Source organism: Aotus nancymaae, unplaced genomic scaffold, assembly GCF_030222135.1.
Source record: "Aotus nancymaae isolate 86718 unplaced genomic scaffold, 86718_ANA_hifiasm-v0.15.2.pri h1tg000028l, whole genome shotgun sequence".
NCBI lineage: Eukaryota > Metazoa > Chordata > Mammalia > Primates > Aotidae > Aotus > Aotus nancymaae.
In genome coordinates, this window is record NW_026988441.1 from 6,469,808 (window position 1) to 6,491,538 (window position 21,731).

The window sequence follows — 21,731 nt, forward strand, 5'->3', positions numbered from 1 at the left end:
CTAAATTTGGATTAAAACTTTGAACTTGTAGTCAGTAACTTTGTTTCTGTCTGTTCGGGGTTGTGGCACTGGAGTCTCTGATGGGCAGAGCAGGAGTCGTGGACTCCTGGGTCCTGAGAGCGAAGGGGACAGGGGCCTTGGACTTACAGGGCCTTGGACTTTTAGGTCTCTGAGAGGAAGGGATGGAGAAGCTGATCCCTCAGTCTGAGGGAGGAGGGGCTGGGGGCCTGGACCCCTGAATCTGAGGAAGGAGGGACTGGGGTCTTAGGGAGGAGGGGAATGTCTGAGGGAGGAGGGACTGGGGCTCCGGGATTCCTGAGTCTGAGGGAGGAGGGGAGTGTCTGAGGGAGGAGGGCCTGGGGACAAACCCGGGTCTCCAGCCTTCCTGGCAACGCCCCCCGGGGCCGGACTTCCAGGATCCAGCCCCTATTGATGGTTTGATGCGACGCTGTCACGGGTTTGAAGGTGGACAGAGGCGCAGAGCAGAGAGACAGACAGAGACCGACGGACACGGGATGGCCACGGGAACGCGCTATGCCGGGAAGGTGGTGGTTGTGACCGGGGGCGCGCGCGGCATCGGAGCCGGGATCGTCCGCGCCTTCAGTGAGCGGGGTCTGGCCGCTGGGAGCTGGGGAGTGTGAGAGAAGAAGGATGGGGGCGGGGCAATGGGGGCGGAAAATAGGGACCCCAGTACTGCAGCCGGGATTCTGACTTTATAAAAGCCCATTTGCAGGCTAAAGTAAGCGCGTGCCGCGGTAGGCTGGGGCTGAGTCTGGCGAGGTCTCGGAGGGCAGTGGCCCCCTTTCTCTGGGTCTGTTAGTGAAGCTGCAATACCAGTGGCTTGGGGAATGGCTCTGGCGGTCGTGGGGCTGGCTCTGGAACCCACGAACGGGGGCTCAGGAGCCTCAGCAGACACCTGGGCAGGCTGGGAGAGCGTGAGTCAAGGCCTCTGCCCTCTGTCCTGCGGGTGATCAGGAGACTGCGGTCACGAGGCGAGGGGAGGAGAGCGACCCCACTCTAGGTGGCCACCAGAGGGCGGCAGAGACTTGACCCAAGGCTCGGAGGGTCACCTGTTCCCTTCCTATTCTCAGTGGACAGCGGAGCTCAAGTGGTTATCTGCGACAAGGATGGTGAGTGACGATCCCTCAGCCCTTACCCCGGCCCTCCTCCCTGAGACCCAGGGGTCCAGGCCCCAGCCCCTCCTCCCTCAGATTCAGGGGTTCAGGTCCCCAGCCCCTCCTCCTTCATACTCAGAAGCCCAGACCCCAGCCCCTCCTCCCTCAGACCCAGGAGTCCAGGCCCCCAGCCCATCCTCCCTCAGACCCAAGAGTCTAAGTCCCCAACTCCTCTTCCTTCAGACCCAGGGGTCCAGGCCCCAGCCCCTCCTCCCTCAGATTCAGGGGTTCAGGCCCCCAGCCCCTCCTCCTTCATACTCAGAAGCCCAGACCCCAGCCCCTCCTCCCTCAGACCCAGGAGTCCAGGCCCCCAGCCCATCCTCCCTCAGACCCAAGAGTCTAAGTCCCCAACTCCTCTTCCTTCAGACCCAGGGGTCCAGGCCCCAGCCCCTCCTCCCTCAGATTCAGGGGTTCAGGCCCCCAGCCCCTCCTCCTTCATACTCAGAAGCCCAGTCCCCAGCCCCTCCTCCCTCAGACCCAGGAGTCCAGGCCCCCAGCCCATCCTCTCTCAGACCCAAGAGTCTAAGTCCCCAACTCCTCTTCCTTCAGACCCCCAGCCCCTCCTCCCTCAGATTCAGTGGTCCAGGCCCCCAGCCCCTCCTCCCTCAGACCCAGGGGTCCAGACCCCAGCCCTTTTCCCTCAGACCCGGAAGTCCAGGCCCCTAGCCCCTCCTCCCTCAGACCCAGGGGTCCAGACCCCAGCCCCTCTTCCCTCAGACCCGGGTGTCCAGGCCCCTAGCCCCTCCTCTCTCAGACTCAGTGGTCCAGGCCCCCAGTCCCTCCTCCCTCAGACCCAGGGGTCCAGGCCCCCAGTCCCTCCTCCCTCAGACCCAGGGGTCCAGACCCCCAGCCCCTCTTCCGCCAGACCCAGGGGTCCAAGCTCTCAGCTCTTCTCTCACTGCAGAGTCTGGGGGCCGGGCGCTGGAGCGGGAGCTCCCTGGAGCTGTCTTTATCCTCTGTGACGTGACTCAGGAAGATGATGTGAAGGTGAGCAAAGTTCCTGTTCCTACTCCCCGTCTCCGCTAATTGCCAGTTCTTTGTTCTCCGCCAGGCATCTGCATATGCCGTTCCCTCTACTTTTCCTTCCTCTCCTGGCTCCACTGGACCCATCAAAGGTTTCCACCCAGTGTCACTCCCACACAAGTCTTCCGTGATTGGCGAGCAGGTCATGCGTTCCTCATCTCCCACCTCTCCAAGGCTCTTAGCACATCTGACACGTGAATGGAAATGAATAAAAGTCCCTCAAAGTGGGTCAACTGTAACTGATTTTTCTTTCTCTTTTGTTTTTTTGGAGATGTCGCCCAGGCTGGAGTGCAATGGTGCGATCTCGATTCACTGCAACTTCCACCTCCTGGGTTGAAGCGATTCTCCTGCCTCAGCTTCCGGAGTAGCTGGGATTGCAGGCGCTTGCCACCATGCCAAGCTAATTTTTATATATTTAGTAGAGACAGGGTTTCACCATATTTGCCAGGCTAGTCTCGAACTCCTGACCTCAGGTGATCTGCTGACCTCTGCCTCCCAAAGGGCCCCCAGCCCCTCCTCCCTCAGACCCAGGGTTCCAGGCTCCCAGCTCCTCCTGGGTTGGAATTCCAGGTGTGAGCCACCACACCTGGCCTGTAACCAATTTTTCTCCCTTGTTTCTGTTTCTGGGTTCCTATTTCCTCCTTTTCTTTTCTTTTCTTTTTTTTTTTTTTTTGAGACAGTTTCGCTCTTGTTACCCAGGCTGGAGTGCAATGGCGCGATCTCGGCTCACCGCAACCTCCGCCTCCTGGGTTCAGGCAATTCTCCTGCCTCAGCCTCCTGAGTAGCTGGGATTACAGGCACGCTCCACCATGCCCAGCTAATTTTTTGTATTTTTAGTAGAGACGGGGTTTCACCATGTTGACCAGGATGTTCTCGATCTCTTGACCTCGTGATCCACCCGCCTCGGCCTCCCAAAGTGCTGGGATTACAGGCGTGAGCCACCGCGCCTGGCTCCTTTTTTTTTTTTTTCTTTTTTTGAGAGGGAGTTTTGCTCTTTGTTGCCCAGGCTGGAGTGTAGTGGTGCCATCTCAGTTCACTGCAACTTCTACCTCCTGGATTCAAGCGATTCTCCTGTCTCAGCCTCCCAAGTAGCTGGGATTACAGGCGCCCCAGCCACCACAGCTAGGTAATTTTTGTATTTTTAGTAGCAACGGGGTTTCACCATGTTGGCCAGGTTGGTCTCAAACTCCTGACCTCAGGTGATCCGCCCACCTCAGCCTCCCAAAGTGCTGGGATTACAGGTGTGGGCCACCGCGCACGGCCCCTATTTTTTCCTTTCAATCAGTATCTCTCTGTTATCTGCCCCACATGGGTAACTGTCTCCTACAGTCTATCTGAACCCTTGTCAACCCCCATCCTCTGAGCTTGGAATGATGACTGCACTGTGGCTCTGACCAGCCCCATCTGCTTCCCGTCCGCTGCCCGCCTGCCGCGTCCCCTTCCCGTCCGCTGCCCGCCTGCCCTGTCCCCTTCCCGTCCGCTGCCCGCCTGCCGCGTCCCCTTCCCGTCCGCTGACCGCCTGCCGCGTCCCCTTCGCGTCCGCTGCCCGCCTGCCGCGTCCCCTTCGCGTCCGCTGCCCGCCTGCCGCGTCCCCTTCCCGTCCGCTGCCCGCCTGCCGCGTCCCCTTCCCGTCCGCTGCCCGCCTGCCGCGTCCCCTTCCCGTCCGCTGCCCGCCTGCCGCGTCCCCTTCGCGTCCGCTGCCCGCCTGCCCTGTCCCCTTCCCGTCCGCTGCCCGCCTGCCGCGTCCCCTTCCGTCCGCTGCCCGCCTGCCCTGTCCCCTTCCCGTCCGCTGCCCGCCTGCCGCGTCTCCTTCCCGTCCGCTGCCCGCCTGCCCTGTCCCCTTCCCGTCCGCTGCCCGCCTGCCCTGTCCCCTTCCCGTCCGCTGCCCGCCTGCCGCGTCCCCTTCCCGTCCGCTGCCCGCCTGCCCTGTCCCCTTCCCGTCCGCTGCCCGCCTGCCCTGTCCCCTTCCCGTCCGCTGCCCGCCTGCCGCGTCCCCTTCCCGTCCGCTGCCCGCCTGCCCTGTCCCCTTCCCGTCCGCTGCCCGCCTGCCGCGTCTCCTTCCCGTCCGCTGCCCGCCTGCCGCGTCCCCTTCCCGTCCGCTGCCCGCCTGCCCTGTCCCCTTCCCGTCCGCTGCCCGCCTGCCGCGTCTCCTTCCCGTCCGCTGCCCGCCTGCCCTGTCCCCTTCCCGTCCGCTGCCCGCCTGCCGCGTCCCCTTCCCGTCCGCTGCCCGCCTGCCGCGTCCCCTTCCCGTCCGCTGCCCGCCTGCCCTGTCCCCTTCCCGTCCGCTGCCCGCCTGCCGCGTCTCCTTCCCGTCCGCTGCCCGCCTGCCCTGTCCCCTTCCCGTCCGCTGCCCGCCTGCCCTGTCCCCTTCCCGTCCGCTGCCCGCCTGCCGCGTCCCCTTCCCGTCCGCTGCCCGCCTGCCGCGTCCCCTTCCCGTCCGCTGCCCGCCTGCCGCGTCTCCTTCCCGTCCGCTGCCCGCCTGCCGCGTCCCCTTCGCGTCCGCTGCCCGCCTGCCGTGTCCCCTTCCCGTCCGCTGCCCGCCTGCCGCGTCTCCTTCCCGTCCGCTGCCCGCCTGCCCTGTCCCCTTCCCGTCCGCTGCCCGCCTGCCGCGTCTCCTTCCCGTCCGCTGCCCGCCTGCCCTGTCCCCTTCCCGTCCGCTGCCCGCCTGCCGCGTCTCCTTCCCGTCCGCTGCCCGCCTGCCCTGTCCCCTTCCCGTCCGCTGCCCGCCTGCCGCGTCCCCTTCCCGTCCGCTGCCCGCCTGCCCTGTCCCCTTCCCGTCCGCTGCCCGCCTGCCGCGTCTCCTTCCCGTCCGCTGCCCGCCTGCCCTGTCCCCTTCCCGTCCGCTGCCCGCCTGCCGCGTCTCCTTCCCGTCCGCTGCCCGCCTGCCCTGTCCCCTTCCCGTCCGCTGCCCGCCTGCCGCGTCTCCTTCCCGTCCGCTGCCCGCCTGCCCTGTCCCCTTCCCGTCCGCTGCCCGCCTGCCGCGTCCCCTTCCCGTCCGCTGCCCGCCTGCCCTGTCCCCTTCCCGTCCGCTGCCCGCCTGCCGCGTCTCCTTCCCGTCCGCTGCCCGCCTGCCCTGTCCCCTTCCCGTCCGCTGCCCGCCTGCCGCGTCTCCTTCCCGTCCGCTGCCCGCCTGCCCTGTCCCCTTCCCGTCCGCTGCCCGCCTGCCGCGTCTCCTTCCCGTCCGCTGCCCGCCTGCCCTGTCCCCTTCCCGTCCGCTGCCCGCCTGCCGCGTCCCCTTCCCGCCTGCCGCGTCCCCTTCCCGTCCGCTGCCCGCCTGCCCTGTCCCCTTCCCGTCCGCTGCCCGCCTGCCGCGTCCCCTTCCCGTCCGCTGCCCGCCTGCCGCGTCCCCTTCCCGTCCGCTGCCCGCCTGCCGCGTCCCCTTCCCGTCCGCTGCTCGTCCGCTGCCCGCCTGCCGCGTCCCCTTCCCGTCCGCTGCCCGCCTGCCGTGTCTGCTGATCTCGGCGTCCGGCTTCCTCTAGCTCTTGTCCCCTGACCTGGGAGTTCAGCTTTCCCCTCCTGCCTTGCGTTTGGCAGCCCTGTCTGCCTTATGGCTGGACACCTCATCTACTGCTCTTTCAAAGGACATTTCCTGGTTAAGGTGTGGTGCCTGTAATCCCAGCACTTTGGGAGGCTGAGGTGGGCAGATCACCTGATGTCAGGAGTTCGAGACCAGCCTGGCCAACATGGTGACGCCCTGTCTCTACTAAAAAATACAAAAATTAGCCGGCTGTGGGGGTGCCCGCCTGTAACCCCAGCTACTCAGGAGGCTGATGCAGGAGAATCACTTGAACCTGGGAGGCAGAGGTTGCAGTGAGCCAAGATCGTGCCACTGCACTCCAGCCTGAGCAATGAGGAAAAAAAAACCAAAAAACAGAAAACAAGAAAATGAAAAAATCAAAGAACATTTCCTTCCTCCTCAGACCCTGGTTTCTGAGACCATCCGCCGATTTGGCCGCCTGGATTGTGTTGTCAACAACGCTGGCCACCGTGAGTTGTGAGACCCCAGGGCCATTCCCCACCGCCTGGCTCCCAACTCTGTTTCTTGTACCTCAGTTTCCCCTCTCCTGCCCCTGATTCCTGCCTCATCCCTCTTTCCTTCTTTCCCTCTTTCTTTCTTTCTTTTTTTGAGACGGAGTCTTGCTCTGTCACCAGGCTGGAGTGCAGTGGCACAATCTCGGCTCACTGCAACCTCTACCTCCTGGGTTCAAGTGATTCTCCTGCCTCAGCCTCCCGAGTAGCTGGGACCACAGGCATGTGCCACCACGTCTGGCTATTTTTTGTATTTTAGTAGAGACAGGGTTTCACCATGTTGGCCAGGCTGGTCTTGATCTCTTGACGTCGTGATCCGCCCACCTCAGCCTCCCAAAGTGCTGGGATTACAGGCGTGAGCCACCGCGCCCGGCCTGTTTTTTTTTTGAGACCGAGTTTCACTCTTGTTGCCCGGGCTGGAGTGAAATGGTGCAATCTCGGCTCACCGCAACCTCTACCTCCCATGTCCAAGTGATTCCCCTACTTCAGCCTCCGGAGTAGCTGGGATTACAGGCGCGTGCCACCACACCTGGCTAATTTTGTATTTTTAGTAGAGATGGAGTTTCTCCATGTTGGTTAGGCTGGTCTTGAACTCGACCTCAGGTGATCTGCCTGTCTCAGCCTCCCAAAGTGCTGGGATTACAGGTGTGATTCACTGCACCTGGCCCCCCTCACTTTTTCTCTCTCTCCTCACTCCCTACTTTAGACCCACCCCTCCAACAGCAGCCCGAGGAAACCTCCACCCAGGAATTCCGCCAGCTGCTGGAGCTGAACCTGCTGGGGATGTACACTTTGACCAAGGTGAGGGCTGGCAACCCTGCCACCAGGCCTCAGCAGCCTCCTGACGGTGGATCGTGTGATGTGTTTTGTCTAAGAGCAAGAATGTTTATGCTTTTTGTTTGTTTGTTTGTTTGTTTGTTGGAGACAGGGTCTCACTCTGTGGCCCAGGCTGGAGTGCAGTGACGTGGTCTCAGCTCAGTGCAACCTCCACCTCCCGGGTTCAAGTGATTCTCATGCCTCAGCCTCCTGAGTAGCTGGGGTTACAGGTGCGGGCCACAAAACCTAGCTAAATTTTGTAATTTTTGGTCGCAATGCTCCTGACCTCAAGTGGTCTGCTTGCCTCGGCCTTCCAAAGTGCTGGGATTATAGGCTTGAGCCACCACACCCGGCCGTCTATTTTCTGTTCTTTAGTTTAATCTTTTTATCCAAAAGGAAAATAAATGACTGCAAGTCTCTACATCCAGCAAAAGCTCGATGTGAACATGGCTCACTGCAGCCTTGACTTCCTGGGCTCAAACGATCCTCCCACCTCAGCCTTCTGAGTAGCTGGGACTACAAAAGGACCACCATGCCCGACTCTTTTTTTTTTTTTTTTTTTTGAAACAGAGTCTCACTCTGTCACCTAGGCTGGAGTGCAGTGGCTCAATCTCGGCTCACTGCAACCTCTACCTCCTGGGTTCAAGTGATTCTCCTGCCTCAGCCTCCCGAGTAGCTGGATTATAGAACCTTTCAAACTGGTGTGGTGGTGGTGGTGGGAGGGACAGGCACAGTAGCCAATACCTGGAATCTCAGTGCTTTCAGAGGTCGTTGAGGGAGGTTCACGTGAGGTCAGGAATTCGAGACCAGCTGGGGCAACATAGTGAAACCCCGTCTCTATAAAAAGTTTAAAAAATTAGTCGGGCATGGCCCGGTGTGGTGGCTCACGCCTGTAATCCCAGCACTTTGGGAGGCCGAGGTGGGCGAATCATGAGATCAGCAGTTCGAGACCAGCCTGGACAACGTGGTGAAACCCCGTCTCTACTAAAAACGCAAGAAATTAGCCGGGTGTGGTAGTGCACGCCTGTAATCTCAGCTACTCGGGAGGCTTAGGCAGGAGAATCACTTGAACCCAGGAGGCGGAGGTGGCAGTGAGCCGAGATCACACCACTGCACTCCAGCCTGGGTGACAGAGTGAGACTCTGTCTCGAAAAAAAGAAAAAATTAGTCGGTCGTGGTGGTCCTCTTGTAGTTGAAGCTACTCAGGAGGCTGAGGTGGGAGGATTGTTTGAGCCCAGGAAGTCAAGGCTGCAGTGAGCTATGTTCACACCACTGCACTCCAGCCTGGACAACATCGCAAGACCCTGTCTCAAAAATAAGTAAATAAATAAGTAAATAAATAGGCCAGACGCAGTAGCTCATGGCTGTAATCCCAGCACATTGGGAGGCCAAGGCAAGAGGATCCCTTGAGCCTAGGAATTCGAGACCAGCCTGGGACACATAGTGAGACCCTTGTCTCTATAAAAAATACAGAAATTAGTTGAGCATGGCAGTGTGTGTCTGTGGTCTCAGGTACTCGGGAGGCCAAGGTGAGAGGATCGCTTCAACACGGGAGGCAGAGGTTGCAGTGAGCCGTGATTGAGCCACTGCACTCCAGCCTGGTTGACAGAGCGAGACCTTGTCTTAAAAAGTAGGGGAGAGCTGGGGAGGAGAATGAGAAAGAAAATAAACCTTTTTATTTTGTTTTATTTTATTTATTTATTTATTTTTAATTTTTTTTAGAGATGAGGGTTTCACTGTTTTAGCCAGGATGGTCTCGATCTCCTGACCTGGTGATCCACCCACCTCGGCCTTCCAAAGTGCTGGGATTACAGGCGTGGAAAATAAACTTTTTTAATTGAGAAAGGGGAGCCCTTTACATTATCAAGATCAGGCCCAGAAGGGCTTTTAACAAATTTTTATTTTTTAGTTTTTAATGGAGCTGGGGTTTCACTATGCTATCTAGGCTGGTCTCAAACTCCTGGGATCGAATGATCCTCCTGCCCCAGGCCTCCCAAAGTGCTGGGATTACAGGTGCCAGCCACTGCACCTGGCTCAGAGGGACTTCAGGAAAATTTATTTTAATTACTTTTTAGAGACAGGGACTCAGGCTGGAGTGCCATCATAGCTCACAGCAGCCTCCAGCCCCTGGGCTCAGGTGCTTCTCTTGCATCAGCCCCCTGAGTAGCTGGGACCACAGGGGCAAGCCACTATGACTGACTCATTTTCAACTTTTTTGTAGAGACAGGGTCTTGCTGCGTTGCTCAGGCTGGTCTCGAACTCCTGGCCTCAAGCTGGGATTATAGGCATGAGCTACTGTACCTGTCCAATAATTACCTTTTGAGGCTACATGCTTTGCGGGCTCTAGATTACCTGATACCAAGTAGGTATGAAGTGCCACACACCCTATAGTTCACCCACGTATACCCAATCACCAATCAATGTGCTGTTTGTAAACCAATGAGATTTCCTGATGAACAACTTTTGTAATCACCACCTCTCCTGATTCGTCCTTTTTTCTTAAAAACTTGAGGCTTTTTTGTTATTATTATAGACTTGGGGTCTTGCTGTGTTGGTCAGGCTGGTCTGGAATTCCTGGCCTCAAGCCATCCTTCCACCTTGGCTTCCCAAAGTGCTAGGATTACAGGCATGAACCACTGTGCCTGGCCTGAACATTTTTTTTTTTTTTCTTTCCTCTGGAGCACTCCCCAAGACAACCCGGAAGTGTGTCCCAGGAAGCAGGTCCTCAGCCTGCCACCCTGGACACACTCCTGTATTAATAATCTCCTATATTAAAAAGGAAGAAGGTCCTCAGCCTGCAGCCCAGGACACATTCGTATATTAATAATCTCCTGTATATATATATATATATTTTTTATTTTGATTATTTTAAAGTTACTGCAAATCAATTTTTTTCCTTTTTTTCTTTTTCTTTTTTTTATTTTTAAAATATATATTTTTTGAGATGGAGTCTTGCTGTTATTGCCCAGGCTGCAGTGCAATGGCTCAATCTCCACTGACCGAAACCTCTGCCTCCTGGGTTCAAGCGATTCTCCGACCTTAGCCTCCTGAGTAGCTGTGATTACAGGCATGCGCCACTACACCCAGCTAATTTTGTGTTTTTAGTAGAGGCAGTGTTTCTCCATGTTGGTCAGGCTGGTCTTGAACTCCTGACCTCAGGTGATCCACCGGCCTTGGCCTCCCAAAGTGCTGGGACTACAGGCATGAGCCACCACACCCAGCCTAATCTTCTAGGTTAAAAAGAAAGAAGGTCCTCAGCCTGCAGCCTGGGACACATTCCTGTATTAAATAAATTCTTGGCCGGACTTGGTGGCTCATGCCTGTAATCCCAGCACCTTGGGAGGCCGAGGCAGGCGGATCCCCTGAGGTCAGGAGTTCGAGACCAGCCTGACCAACATGGTGAAACCCCATCTCTACTAAAAATACAAAATTAGCCGGATGTTGTGTTGTGTACTTGTAATTCCAGCTAGTCAGGAGGCTGAGGCAGGAGAGTCACTTAAACCTGGGAGGAGGAGGTTGCAGCGAGCTGAGATGGTGCCTCTGCACTCCAGCCTGAGTGACAGAACAAGACTCTGTCTCAAAAAATAAAAATAAATAAATAGGCCAGGTGTGGTGGCTCATGCCTGTAATCCCAGCACTTTGGGAGGCCGAGGCAGGTGGATCACCCGAGGTTGGGAGTTCCAGACCAGCCTAGCCAACACATTGAAAACCTGTCTCTACTAAAAATACAAAAGATTAGCTGGGTTTAGTGGTGTGCACCTGTCATCCCAGCTACTTGGGAGGTTGAGGCAGGAGAATTGCTTGAACCAAGGAGACTGAGGTTGCAGTGAGCCAAGATCATGCCACTGCACTCCAGCCTGGGCAACAAAAGTGAGATGCTATCTCAAAAAATAAATAAATAAAATAAAATAAAAATAAATAAATAAACAAACACCTGTATTAAAAAGGAAGAAGGTCCTGAACCTGCAGCCTATATCAATAATCTCCTATATTAAAAAGGAAGGAGAAGGGTTGATGATGATGACTCACGCCTGTAATCTCATGACTTTTGGAGGCTGAGGCAGGTGGGTCACCTGAGGTCAGGAGTTCAGGACCAGCCTGGCCAGCATGGTGAGACCCCATCTCTACTAAAAATATTTTAAAAATTAGCCTAGCATGGTGGTGGGTGCCTGTAATCCCAGCTACTCAGGAGGCTGAGGCGGGAAAATTGCTATAACCTGGGAGGTGGAGGTTGCAGTGAGCTGAGATTGCTCGACTGCACTCCAGCCTGGGCAACAAAGCAAGACTGTGAAAAAAAAAAGAAAAAAAAAAAGACCAGGCATAGTGGCTCACGCCTGCAATCCCAGCACTTTGGGAGGCTGAGGTGGGCGGATCACGAGGTCAGGAGTTTGAGACCGGTCTGGCCAATATAGTGAAACCCCATCTCTACTAAAAATACAAAAGATTAGTCAGGTGTAGTACTGTGTGCCTGAAATCCCAGCTACTTGGGAGGCTGAGGCAGGAGAATCGAATGAACCTGGGAGGCAGAGGTTGCAGTGAGCCGAGATCTCTCCATTGCACTGCAGCCTGGGTGACAGCGCAAGACTCCGTCTCAGGCCAGGCACGGTGACTCACGCCTGTAATCCTAGCACTTTGGGAAGCTGAGGTGGGTGGATCACCTGAGGTCAGGAATTCAAGTCCAGCCTGGCCATCATGGTGAAACCCTATCTTTAAAAAAAAAAAAGACTCCATCTCAAAAAAAAAAAAAAAGGCAGAGAAGAACACATATCACCTCCTCGCAAAGGCTTTCCCTATGTCCTTGCTTATGCAACAGCTGCATGCAAACATTCATTCCCTATGATAACATCTTGTTTATTCTCCCCATAGCACTTTTTAATTAATTAACTCAACAAATATTTATATGGCACCAGCAACGTGCTGTGCCCTGGGCATACAGCTATGAACACACAACAGACAGAAATCCCTGTCCATGGGGAGTTGACGTTCACGTGTGGGAGACAGTGAGGAAGTAAACATAGAATCTAGAGGCAGGTGCGGTGGCTCACCCTGGAATCCCAGCACCTTGTGGGGATAACGTGGGAGGATCGCTTGAGCTAAAGAGGTCGAGGTCTGCAGTGAGCCGCACTCATACCACTGCCCTCCAGCCTGGGTGACAAAGTGAGACCGTGTCTCAAAAACGATATAAATATAAATATATAAATGTAAGGGAGTGATACATGCTATGCATAGATGTGAAGGAAATATGGGGATATGGCCAGGTGAGGTGACCCATGCCTGTAATCCCAACACTTTGAGAAGCTGAGGCAGGTGGATCATTTTTGCTCAGGAGTTTGAGACTGGCCTGGGCAACATGGCAAAACCCCTCTCTACTAAAATTACCAAAATTAACTGGGCCTGATGGTGCCTGCCTATAGTTCCAGCTATTCAGGAGGCTGAGCCCGGGGAGGTTGAGGCTGCAGTGAGCCTTGACTGTGTCACTGCACTACAGCCTGGACAAACCTGTCTCAAAAAAAAAAAAAAAAGGAAAAAGAGGCCAGGCGCGGTGGCCATGCATGTAATCCCAGCACTTTGGGAGGCTGAGGTGGGAGGATCACCTGATGTCAGGGGTTCGAGACCAGCCTGGGCAACATGGCAAAACCCTGTCTCTACTAAAAACAGAAAAATTAGCCAGGTGTAGTGGTGGGCACCTGTAATCCCAGCTTCTTATGAGGCTGAGGCAGGAGAATCGCTTGAACTCGGGAGGCGGAGGTTGCAGTAAGCCAAGATCCAGCCACTGAACTCTAGCCTGGGCAACAGATTGAGACTCCATTAAAAAGAAAAAAAAAGAGTGGGGTTTTAGATTTATTTTTTCTCCCCACCCCCAGCAACTGACCAGACAGAGCTGCCATTCGCTGTGGCAGGAAAGCCTGGGGAGGGCGCTGTTGAGTGTGAGATGCCGGGTGGACGTCCTGGTGGGGATGGGCACTGGGCCATGAGATCGTGGTTGTGGGATGAAGGTGGGAGTCTGGAGACATCAGCCTGGAGCTGACCAGTTTGAGGCTGGAGGAGCTCAGGGGAGCAAGAGTAGGCAAAAAGGAGAGAGGCCTGGGGACCGGGCCCAGCATCCAGGAAGCTTCAGGTGCTGACTCTGAGGTCGGATCCGAGATCCAGGTGAAATGTCCCCACCACTGGGCAATGGCCTGCTGAACCCGTGAACACTGGCTCCTGTTTCAAACTTGTGCTGACCTACTAGGATTAAGCCAACACTAAAAATACCTGCACACATAGAATACACCTACACCTCAGCCCATGAAGAGCTGATGTATGTATATGTCTTTTCTTTTTCTTTCATTCTTTTGTTAAAAATTTTTTTTTGAGATGGAGTTTCGCTCTTGTTACCCAGGCTGGAGTGCAATGGCATGATCTTGGCTCACTGCAACTTCTGCCTCCCGGGTTCAAGTGATTCTTCTGCCTCAGCCTCCAGAATAGCTGGGATTACAGGTGCCTGACACCATGCCCAGCTAATTTTTGTATTTTTAGTAGAGATGGGGTTTCACCACGCCACATTAGCCAGGCCAGTCTTGAACTTCTGACCTCAGGAGATCCACCTGCCTTGGCCTCCCAAAGTGCTGGGGTTACAGGCATGAGCCACTGTGCCCGGCTTTTTTTTTTTTTTCTTTGACAGAGTCTTGCTCCATCGCCCGGGCTGGAGTGCACTGGCGCGATCTCGGCTCACTGCAACCTCAACCATCTGGGCTCAAACAATTCTCCTTCCTCAGCCTCCCAAGGACCTGAAACTACAGGTGCCCACCACCATGCTCGGCTGATTTTTGTATTTTTTTGTAGGGTTAGGGGTCTTACTATGTTGTTCAAACAGGTCTCAAACTCTTTTTTTTTGAGACAAAGTCTTTTGTTTTGAGATGGAGTCTTGCTCCAGGAAGCTTCAGGTGGAGTGCAGTGGCGCCATCTCTGCTCACTGCAGTCTCTGCTTCCCGGGTTCAAGCAATTCTGCTGCCTCAGCCTCCCAAGTAGCTGGGATTACAGGTGCCTGCCACCATATCTGATTAATTTTTGTATTTTTAATAGAAACAGGATTTCACCATGTTGGCCGGGATGGTCTCGAACTCCTGACCTTGTGATTCACCCACCTCAGCCTCCCAAAGTGCTGGGATTACAGGTGTGAGCCACCGTGCCCAGCCTCTAACTCCTGAGCTATAGCGGTCTGCCTGCCTTGGCCACCCAAAGTGCTAGGATTACAGCTTCAAGCTACCATGCCCAGCCTGTGCTTTTTCATTTGTTGTCAACATTTCACAAGACAGAGATTTCATGTAAACCACCAAATTTCTCATCTCTCTTAGAAAGTTGGCCAAGTTGGTAAACAGGACCTGTGGGGCAGGGAGGGAGAAAAAGCAAGTGGCTTATTTGCCCAAATTCTCTGCCACTTCCTACCTGCAACGTCATGCAAGTTTACTCAACATTGCTGCTCCTCTGTTTTCTCGCCTCTACAATGGGGCCGGTCACGACAGAGTTGTTCTGAGGATCGAATGAGAGTAGATTAAATACCCATGAAGCCCTTATCAATATTTATTATGCTGTAATCTGAGCACTTTGGGAGGATGAGGTGGGAAAATCGCTTGAGCTCAGGAGCTCGAGACCAGCCTGGGCAACATAGCCAGACCCCATCTCAACCAACAGTAAACAAAATTAGCCAGACATGGTGGCACACGACTGTAGTCTCAGCTACTCCAGAGGCTGAGGAGGGAGGATCACTTGAGCCCAGGAGGTTGAGGCTGTAGGCAGCTATGATCGTGCCGCTGCACTCCAGCCTGGGCAACAGAGTAAGACCTTGCCTCAAACAAAACACAACAAAAACAACTTGCTCCACCCATTGCCTCCTGCCGCCCCCACCACCCAGATCATACAATTGTTTTTTTTGAGAGGGAGTCTCGCTCTTTTGCCCAGGTTGGAGTGCAGTGGCGCCATCTCAGCTCACTGCAACCTCCACCCCCCCGGGTTCAAGTGAATCTCCTGCCTCAGCCTCCTGAGTAGCTGTGACTACAGGCACATGCCACCATACCTGGCTAATTTTTGTATTTTTAGTAGAGACGGGGTTTCACCCTGTTGGTCAGGCTGGTCTCCAACTCCTCACCTCAGGTGATCCACCAGCCTCAGCCTCCCGAAGTGCTGGGATTATAGGCATGAGCCACCGCGCCCAGCACAGATCATACAATTTTATCAGTAGGAACTTCATACGCACCACACCAGCAATGTATCAGAATGCTTTTTATTTTTATTTAGACATAAGACTTACAAAATATTCCTAGAATAGTACAGAGAAGTCCTGTATACCGAGACTCCCATCGTTCTGTCCTCTCCCCTCCCCTCCTCCCCGCTCCTCCTCCTCCTCCTTCTCTTCCTCCTCCTCCTCCTCGTCTTCCTCCTCCTCCTCATCCTCCTCCTCCTTCTCCTCTTCCTCCTCCTCCTCATCCTCCTCCTCCTTCTCCTCTTCTTCCTCCTCCTCCTCCTCTTCCTCCTCCTCCTCCTCGTCTTCCTCCTCCTCCTCATCCTCCTCCTTCTCCTCTTCCTCCTCCTCCTCGTCCTCCTCCTCCTCCTCCTCCTCCTCTTCCTCCTCCTCCTCCTCGTCTTCCTCCTCCTCCTCATCCTCCTCCTCCTTCTCCTCTTCTTCCTCCTCCTCCTCCTCGTCTTCCTCCTCCTTCTCCTCTTCCTCCTCCTTCTCCTCTTCCTCCTCCTCCTCTTCGTCCTCCTCCTCCTTCTCCTCTTCCTCCTCCTCTTCATCCTCCTCCTCCTCTTCCTCCTCCTCCTCCTCTTCCTCCTCCTCCTCTTCCTCCTCCTCCTCCTCCTTCTCCTCCTCCTCCTCTTCCTCCTCCTCCTCCTCATCCTCCTCCTTGTCCTCCTCTTCCTCCTCCTCATCCTTCTCCTCCTCCTCCTCGACTTCCTCCTTGTCCTCCTCCTCCTCCTTCTCCTCGTCCTTCTCCTCCTCCTCGTCTTCCTCCTCATCCTCCTCCTCCTCCTCATCCTCCTCCTTGTCCTCCTCCTCCTCCTCCTTCTCCTCATCCTTCTCCTCCTTGTCCTCCTCCTCCTTCTCCTCGTCCTTCTCCTCCTCCTCCTCGTCTTCCTCCTCGTCCTCATCCTCCTCCTTCTCCTCGTCCTTCTCCTCCTCCTCCTCCTTCTCCTTGTCCTCCTCCTCCTCCTCCTTTCTGTCTATTCTTTTGAGGCAGGATCTCGCTCTGTCCCCCAGGCTGGAGTGCAGCGGTAGCACCACAGCTCACTGAGGTCTTGAACTCTTGGGCTCAGGGGATCCTCCCATCTCAACCTCTCAGCCTTCTGAGTAGCTGGGACTATAGGCACATGCCACAGCACCCGACTAACTTTTTTTTTTAGTTTTAGTAGAGAGGGTCTTGTTATGTTGCCCAGGCTGGTCTTGAAGTCCTGAGTTCAAACTATCTTCCTGCCTTGCCTCCTAAAATGTTAGGATTGCAGGCATGAGCCACCACACCTAGCCTTCTTTCTTTCTTTTTTCTTGACTTTTCCTTGTGGTTCAATGTTTAATATTTTTATTTTTATTTATTTTTATATTTTTGAGATGGATTCTCGCTCTGTTGCCCAGGCTGGAGTGCACCACGCCCAGCCAATCTTTTATTATTTGTAGAGACAGGGTCTCACCATTTTGCCCAGGCTCAGGCCGTTTTTACTTAACAAAAATACCATTATATTACCTAATAAAATCAACAGAAATTTCTTTTTTTTTTTTTTCTTTTTTTAGAGATGGCGTTTCACCATGTTGGCCAGGCTGGTCTCAAACTGCTGACCTCAGGTGATCTGCCCACCTCGGCCTTCCAAAGTGGTAGGATTACAGGCGTGAGCCACCACACCTGACCTAAACAGAAATTTCTCAATACCATCTCATACTTAACTCTATTCAAATACACCCAGAAGTTCCCAAATGTTTTATTATAGCTGATTTGTTCACACCAGGATCCCGACAACATCTGCATATTGCATTTGGTTTTCCTGAGATGGCAAAGACTTTGGTCTGCTTGTTCATGCACTTGTTGCAAAGAAATCTTGTGAACACTTTTGTCGCTGCCATTATCACCATTGTTATTTCCATCACCATCATTACCTTTGTTACCAGCGTCACCATCGTTCTATCATCCTCACCATCACTTTCACCATCACCACCATCACCATCAACACCATCATCACCATTAACACCATCACCACCACCATCATTACCATTACGAACCTCACCATCATTATCACCCTCATCATTACCATCATTCTCACCATCATCCTCACCATCACCATTTTCACCATCACCATCAACACCACCATCATTACCATTACCAACATCACCATCATCATCACCCTCATCATTACCATCATTCTCACCATTACCATTTTCAGCATCACCATCAACACCATCATCATCACCATCTTCACTATCACCATCACCACCATCATCACTGTCATTACCACAGTCATCACCATCACCATCATCACATTTACCACAATCATCATCAACACCATCAGCATCACCATCACCACCATTGTCACCATCACCACTATCATCACCATCACCATCATCATTACCACAATCGCCATCAACACCATCAGCATCACCATCACCATCACCATCATCATTACCACAATCACCGTCAACACCATCAGCATCACCATCACCACCATCACCATCATCATTACCACAATCACCATCAACACCATCAGCATCATCATTACCACAATCACCACCACCACCATTGTCACCATCACCACTATCATCACCATCACCATCATCATTACCACAATCGCCATCAACACCATCACCATCACCATCACCACCATTGTCACCATCACCACTATCATCACCATCACCATCACCATTACCACAATCACCGTCAACACCATCAGCATCACCATCACCATCACCATTATCATCATCATTACCACAATCACCGTCAACACCATCAGCATCACCATCACCACCATCACCATCATCATTACCACAATCACCATCAACACCATCAGCATCATCATTACCACAATCACCACCACCACCATTGTCACCATCACCACTATCATCACCATCACCATCATCATTACCACAATCGCCATCAACACCATCAGCATCACCATCACCACCATTGTCACCATCACCACTATCATCACCATCACCATCACCATTACCACAATCACCGTCAACACCATCAGCATCACCATCACCACCATCACCATCATCATTACCACAATCACCACCACCACCATTGTCACCATCACCACTATCATCACCATCACCATCATCATTACCACAATCGCCATCAACACCATCACCATCACCATCACCACCATTGTCACCATCACCACTATCATCACCATCACCATCACCATTACCACAATCACCGTCAACACCATCAGCATCACCATCACCATCACCATTATCATCATCATTACCACAATCACCGTCAACACCATCAGCATCACCATCACCACCATCACCATCATCATTACCACAATCACCATCAACACCATCAGCATCATCATTACCACAATCACCACCACCACCATTGTCACCATCACCACTATCATCACCATCACCATCATCATTACCACAATCGCCATCAACACCATCACCATCACCATCACCACCATTGTCACCATCACCACTATCATCACCATCACCATCACCATTACCACAATCACCGTCAACACCATCAGCATCACCATCACCATCACCATTATCATCATCATTACCACAATCACCGTCAACACCATCAGCATCACCATCACCACCATCACCATCATCATTACCACAATCACCATCAACACCATCAGCATCATCATTACCACAATCACCACCACCACCATTGTCACCATCACCACTATCATCACCATCACCATCATCATTACCACAATCGCCATCAACACCATCAGCATCACCATCACCACCATTGTCACCATCACCACTATCATCACCATCACCATCACCATTACCACAATCACCGTCAACACCATCAGCATCACCATCACCACCATCACCATCATCATTACCACAATCACCACCACCACCATTGTCACCATCACCACTATCATCACCATCACCATCACCATTACCACAATCACCGTCAACACCATCAGCATCAGCATCACCATCACCATCATCATCACCATTACCACAATCACCGTCAACACCATCAGCATCACCATCACCACCACCATCATCATTACCACAATCACCATCACCACCATTGTCACCATCACCACTGTCATCACCATCACCATCACCATTACCACAATCACCGTCAACACCATCAGCATCACCATCACCACCATCACCATCATCATTACCACAATCACCATCAACACCATCAGCATCACCATCACCACCATCACCATCATCATTACCACAATCACCATCAACACCATCAGCATCACCATCACCACCACCACGATTGTCACCATCACCACTATCATCACCATCACCATCATCATTACCACAATCACCATCAACACCATCAGCATCACCATCACCACCACCATCACCATCACCATCATCAACATCTTCAATATCACCACCACCATCATCACCACCATCACCACCATCATCACCATCATCATCACCATCCTCACCATTACCATCTCATCACCACCATTATCACCATCATACCATCACCATCATCACCACTACCATCATCTTCATCATCACCGTTATCATTATCATTATCCTCACTTCACCATCATCACCATCAAAATCCCTTAGAAGTTCTTTTTTTATGCCAGGCGTGGTGGCTCACGCCTGTAATCGCACACTTTGGGAGGCTGAGGTAGGCGGATCACAAGGTCAGGAGTTCAAGACCAGTCTGACCAACATGGAGAAACCCTGTCTCTACTAAAAACACAAAAAATTAGCCAGGTATGGTGGTGCGTGCCTGTAATGTCTGCTATTCGGGAGGCTGAGGCAGGAGAATCGCTTGAACCCAGGAGGCAGAGATTGCGGTGAGCTGAGATTGTGCCATTGCACTCCAGCCTGGGCTACAAGAGCAAAACTCCATCTTAAAAAATAATAATAATAAAAAAAGAAGTTCTTTTTTTTCCTTTTCTCTCAGCCATGTGACTCTGGAAGCTCTTTAAATTTTGATTCTGGGACTCCTACCCAGATCCTTTGAATTAGAATTGCCAGGTATTTGCCATTCCTGGTAGAGTCTGATACAAGCCAAAGTTTGTGACTCCTTAGGCTAGAGAAAACAAGGGCGGGATTAAGGATATTTATTTATTTATTTTTATTTTTTGAGACGAAGGTTTGCTCTTGTTGCCCAGGCTGGAGTGCACTGGCGTGATCTCAGCTCACCACAAACTCCACCTCTCAGGTTTAAGCAATTCTCCTGCCTCAGCCTCCCGAGTAGCTGGGATTACAGGCATGCATCACCACGCCTGGCTAATTGTGTATTTTTAGTAGAGATGGGGTTTCTCCATGTTGGTCAGGCTGGTCTTGAACTCCTGAACTCCGGTGATCCATCTGCCTCGGCCTTCCAACGTGCTGGGATTATAGGCGTGAGCCACCGTGCCTGGCTACTTTTTGTATTTTTGTAGAGATGGGGGTCCTACCATGTTGTCGAGGCTGGTCTCAAACTCCTGGGCTCAAGCAATCTTCCCACCTCAGCCTCCCCAGGGGCTGGGATTACAAACGTGAGCCACTGCGCCTGGCCCGGGCAGTGTTATAGGTGCTGGAGATATGGCAGGAAGCCAGATCCATATGGGCTCTGTCCTTGGGGAGTTCACAGCCCTGGGCAGCCATGTGTGACTAAACAGAGAGGCATGAGTTCAGAAGCGTGTGTTTTGCTTTAGGAGGGGGATGGGTTTGTTTCTGGGACAGTGTGACCTGGAAGCTGGCCTGTTCAGGGAGTGCAGCCAGGCTTCCTGTAAGTAATGAAAGCTGAGGGGCATTGGCCAGTGGAGGGGTAGAGGAAGAGACGGCAGGGCAAGGGCCTGGCGGCGAGACAGGGTCTGGTGCTGCTGCCAGCTGGGCCCAGTGAGAGAAGGAGATGGTGCAGGAAGAGACAGGCAGGGACCAGGTCAGTCAAGGGCCTCGAAGGCCATTATGAGGCATCTGGTCTTTCTTTTTTGGAGGCAGAGTCTCGCTCTGTCGCCCAGGCTGGAGTGCAGTGGTGTGATCTCGGCTCACTGCAACCTCTGCCTCCTGGGTTCAAGCAGTTCTCCTGCCTCAACCTCCTGAGTAGCTGGGATTACAGATGCCTGCCACTACGCCCAGTTAAGTTTTTATATTTTTAGTAGAGACATGGTTTCCCCACGTTGGCCAGGCTAGTCTCGAACTCCCGACCTCGTGATTCGCCCACCTCGGCCTCCCAAAGTGCTGGGAGTACAGGCATGAGCCACCGCGCCCAGCCTCTGGTCTTTATCTCAAGAGCAATAGGGAGCTACGGAAGGTATTTGAGCAAGGGAGTGATGTGATCCTGTTAATATTATTAGCTGATCCTAAGCTCTGGCTCCTGCAGGTGTGAGGGACAAACCTGAGAGCCAAGGCATGTGAGTGGGAGAACCAGTATTAGGAGTTGATTGCATTTGGGCTGCACGAGGTGGCTCACACCTGTAATCCCAGCTACTTGGGAGGCTGAGGCAGGATAATCACTTGAACCTGGGAGGCGGAGGTTGCAGTGAGCCGAGATCGCACCA

The 21,731-nt window shown here is 53.5% G+C and overlaps 1 protein-coding gene across 2 annotated transcripts in view; it reads left to right on the top strand.

The window, feature by feature from the left end:
* Positions 1-80: 80 nt before the first annotated feature.
* The window catches only part of HSD17B14 (hydroxysteroid 17-beta dehydrogenase 14), a 29,032-nt gene continuing 7,381 nt past the window's right edge, over positions 81-21,731 (top strand). The window contains exons 1-6 of one of the 2 annotated variants that reach the window (XM_064381065.1): positions 81-165; positions 466-603; positions 1,092-1,130; positions 2,080-2,162; positions 6,119-6,185; positions 6,934-7,028. In XM_064381065.1, the coding sequence (XP_064237135.1) occupies positions 81-165; positions 466-603; positions 1,092-1,130; positions 2,080-2,162; positions 6,119-6,185; positions 6,934-7,028 (507 nt within the window). Of the gene's footprint in view, positions 166-440; positions 613-1,091; positions 1,131-2,079; positions 2,163-6,118; positions 6,186-6,933; positions 7,029-21,731 lie in introns of those variants that run through there. The other variant, XM_064381066.1, reaches the window with a different exon arrangement.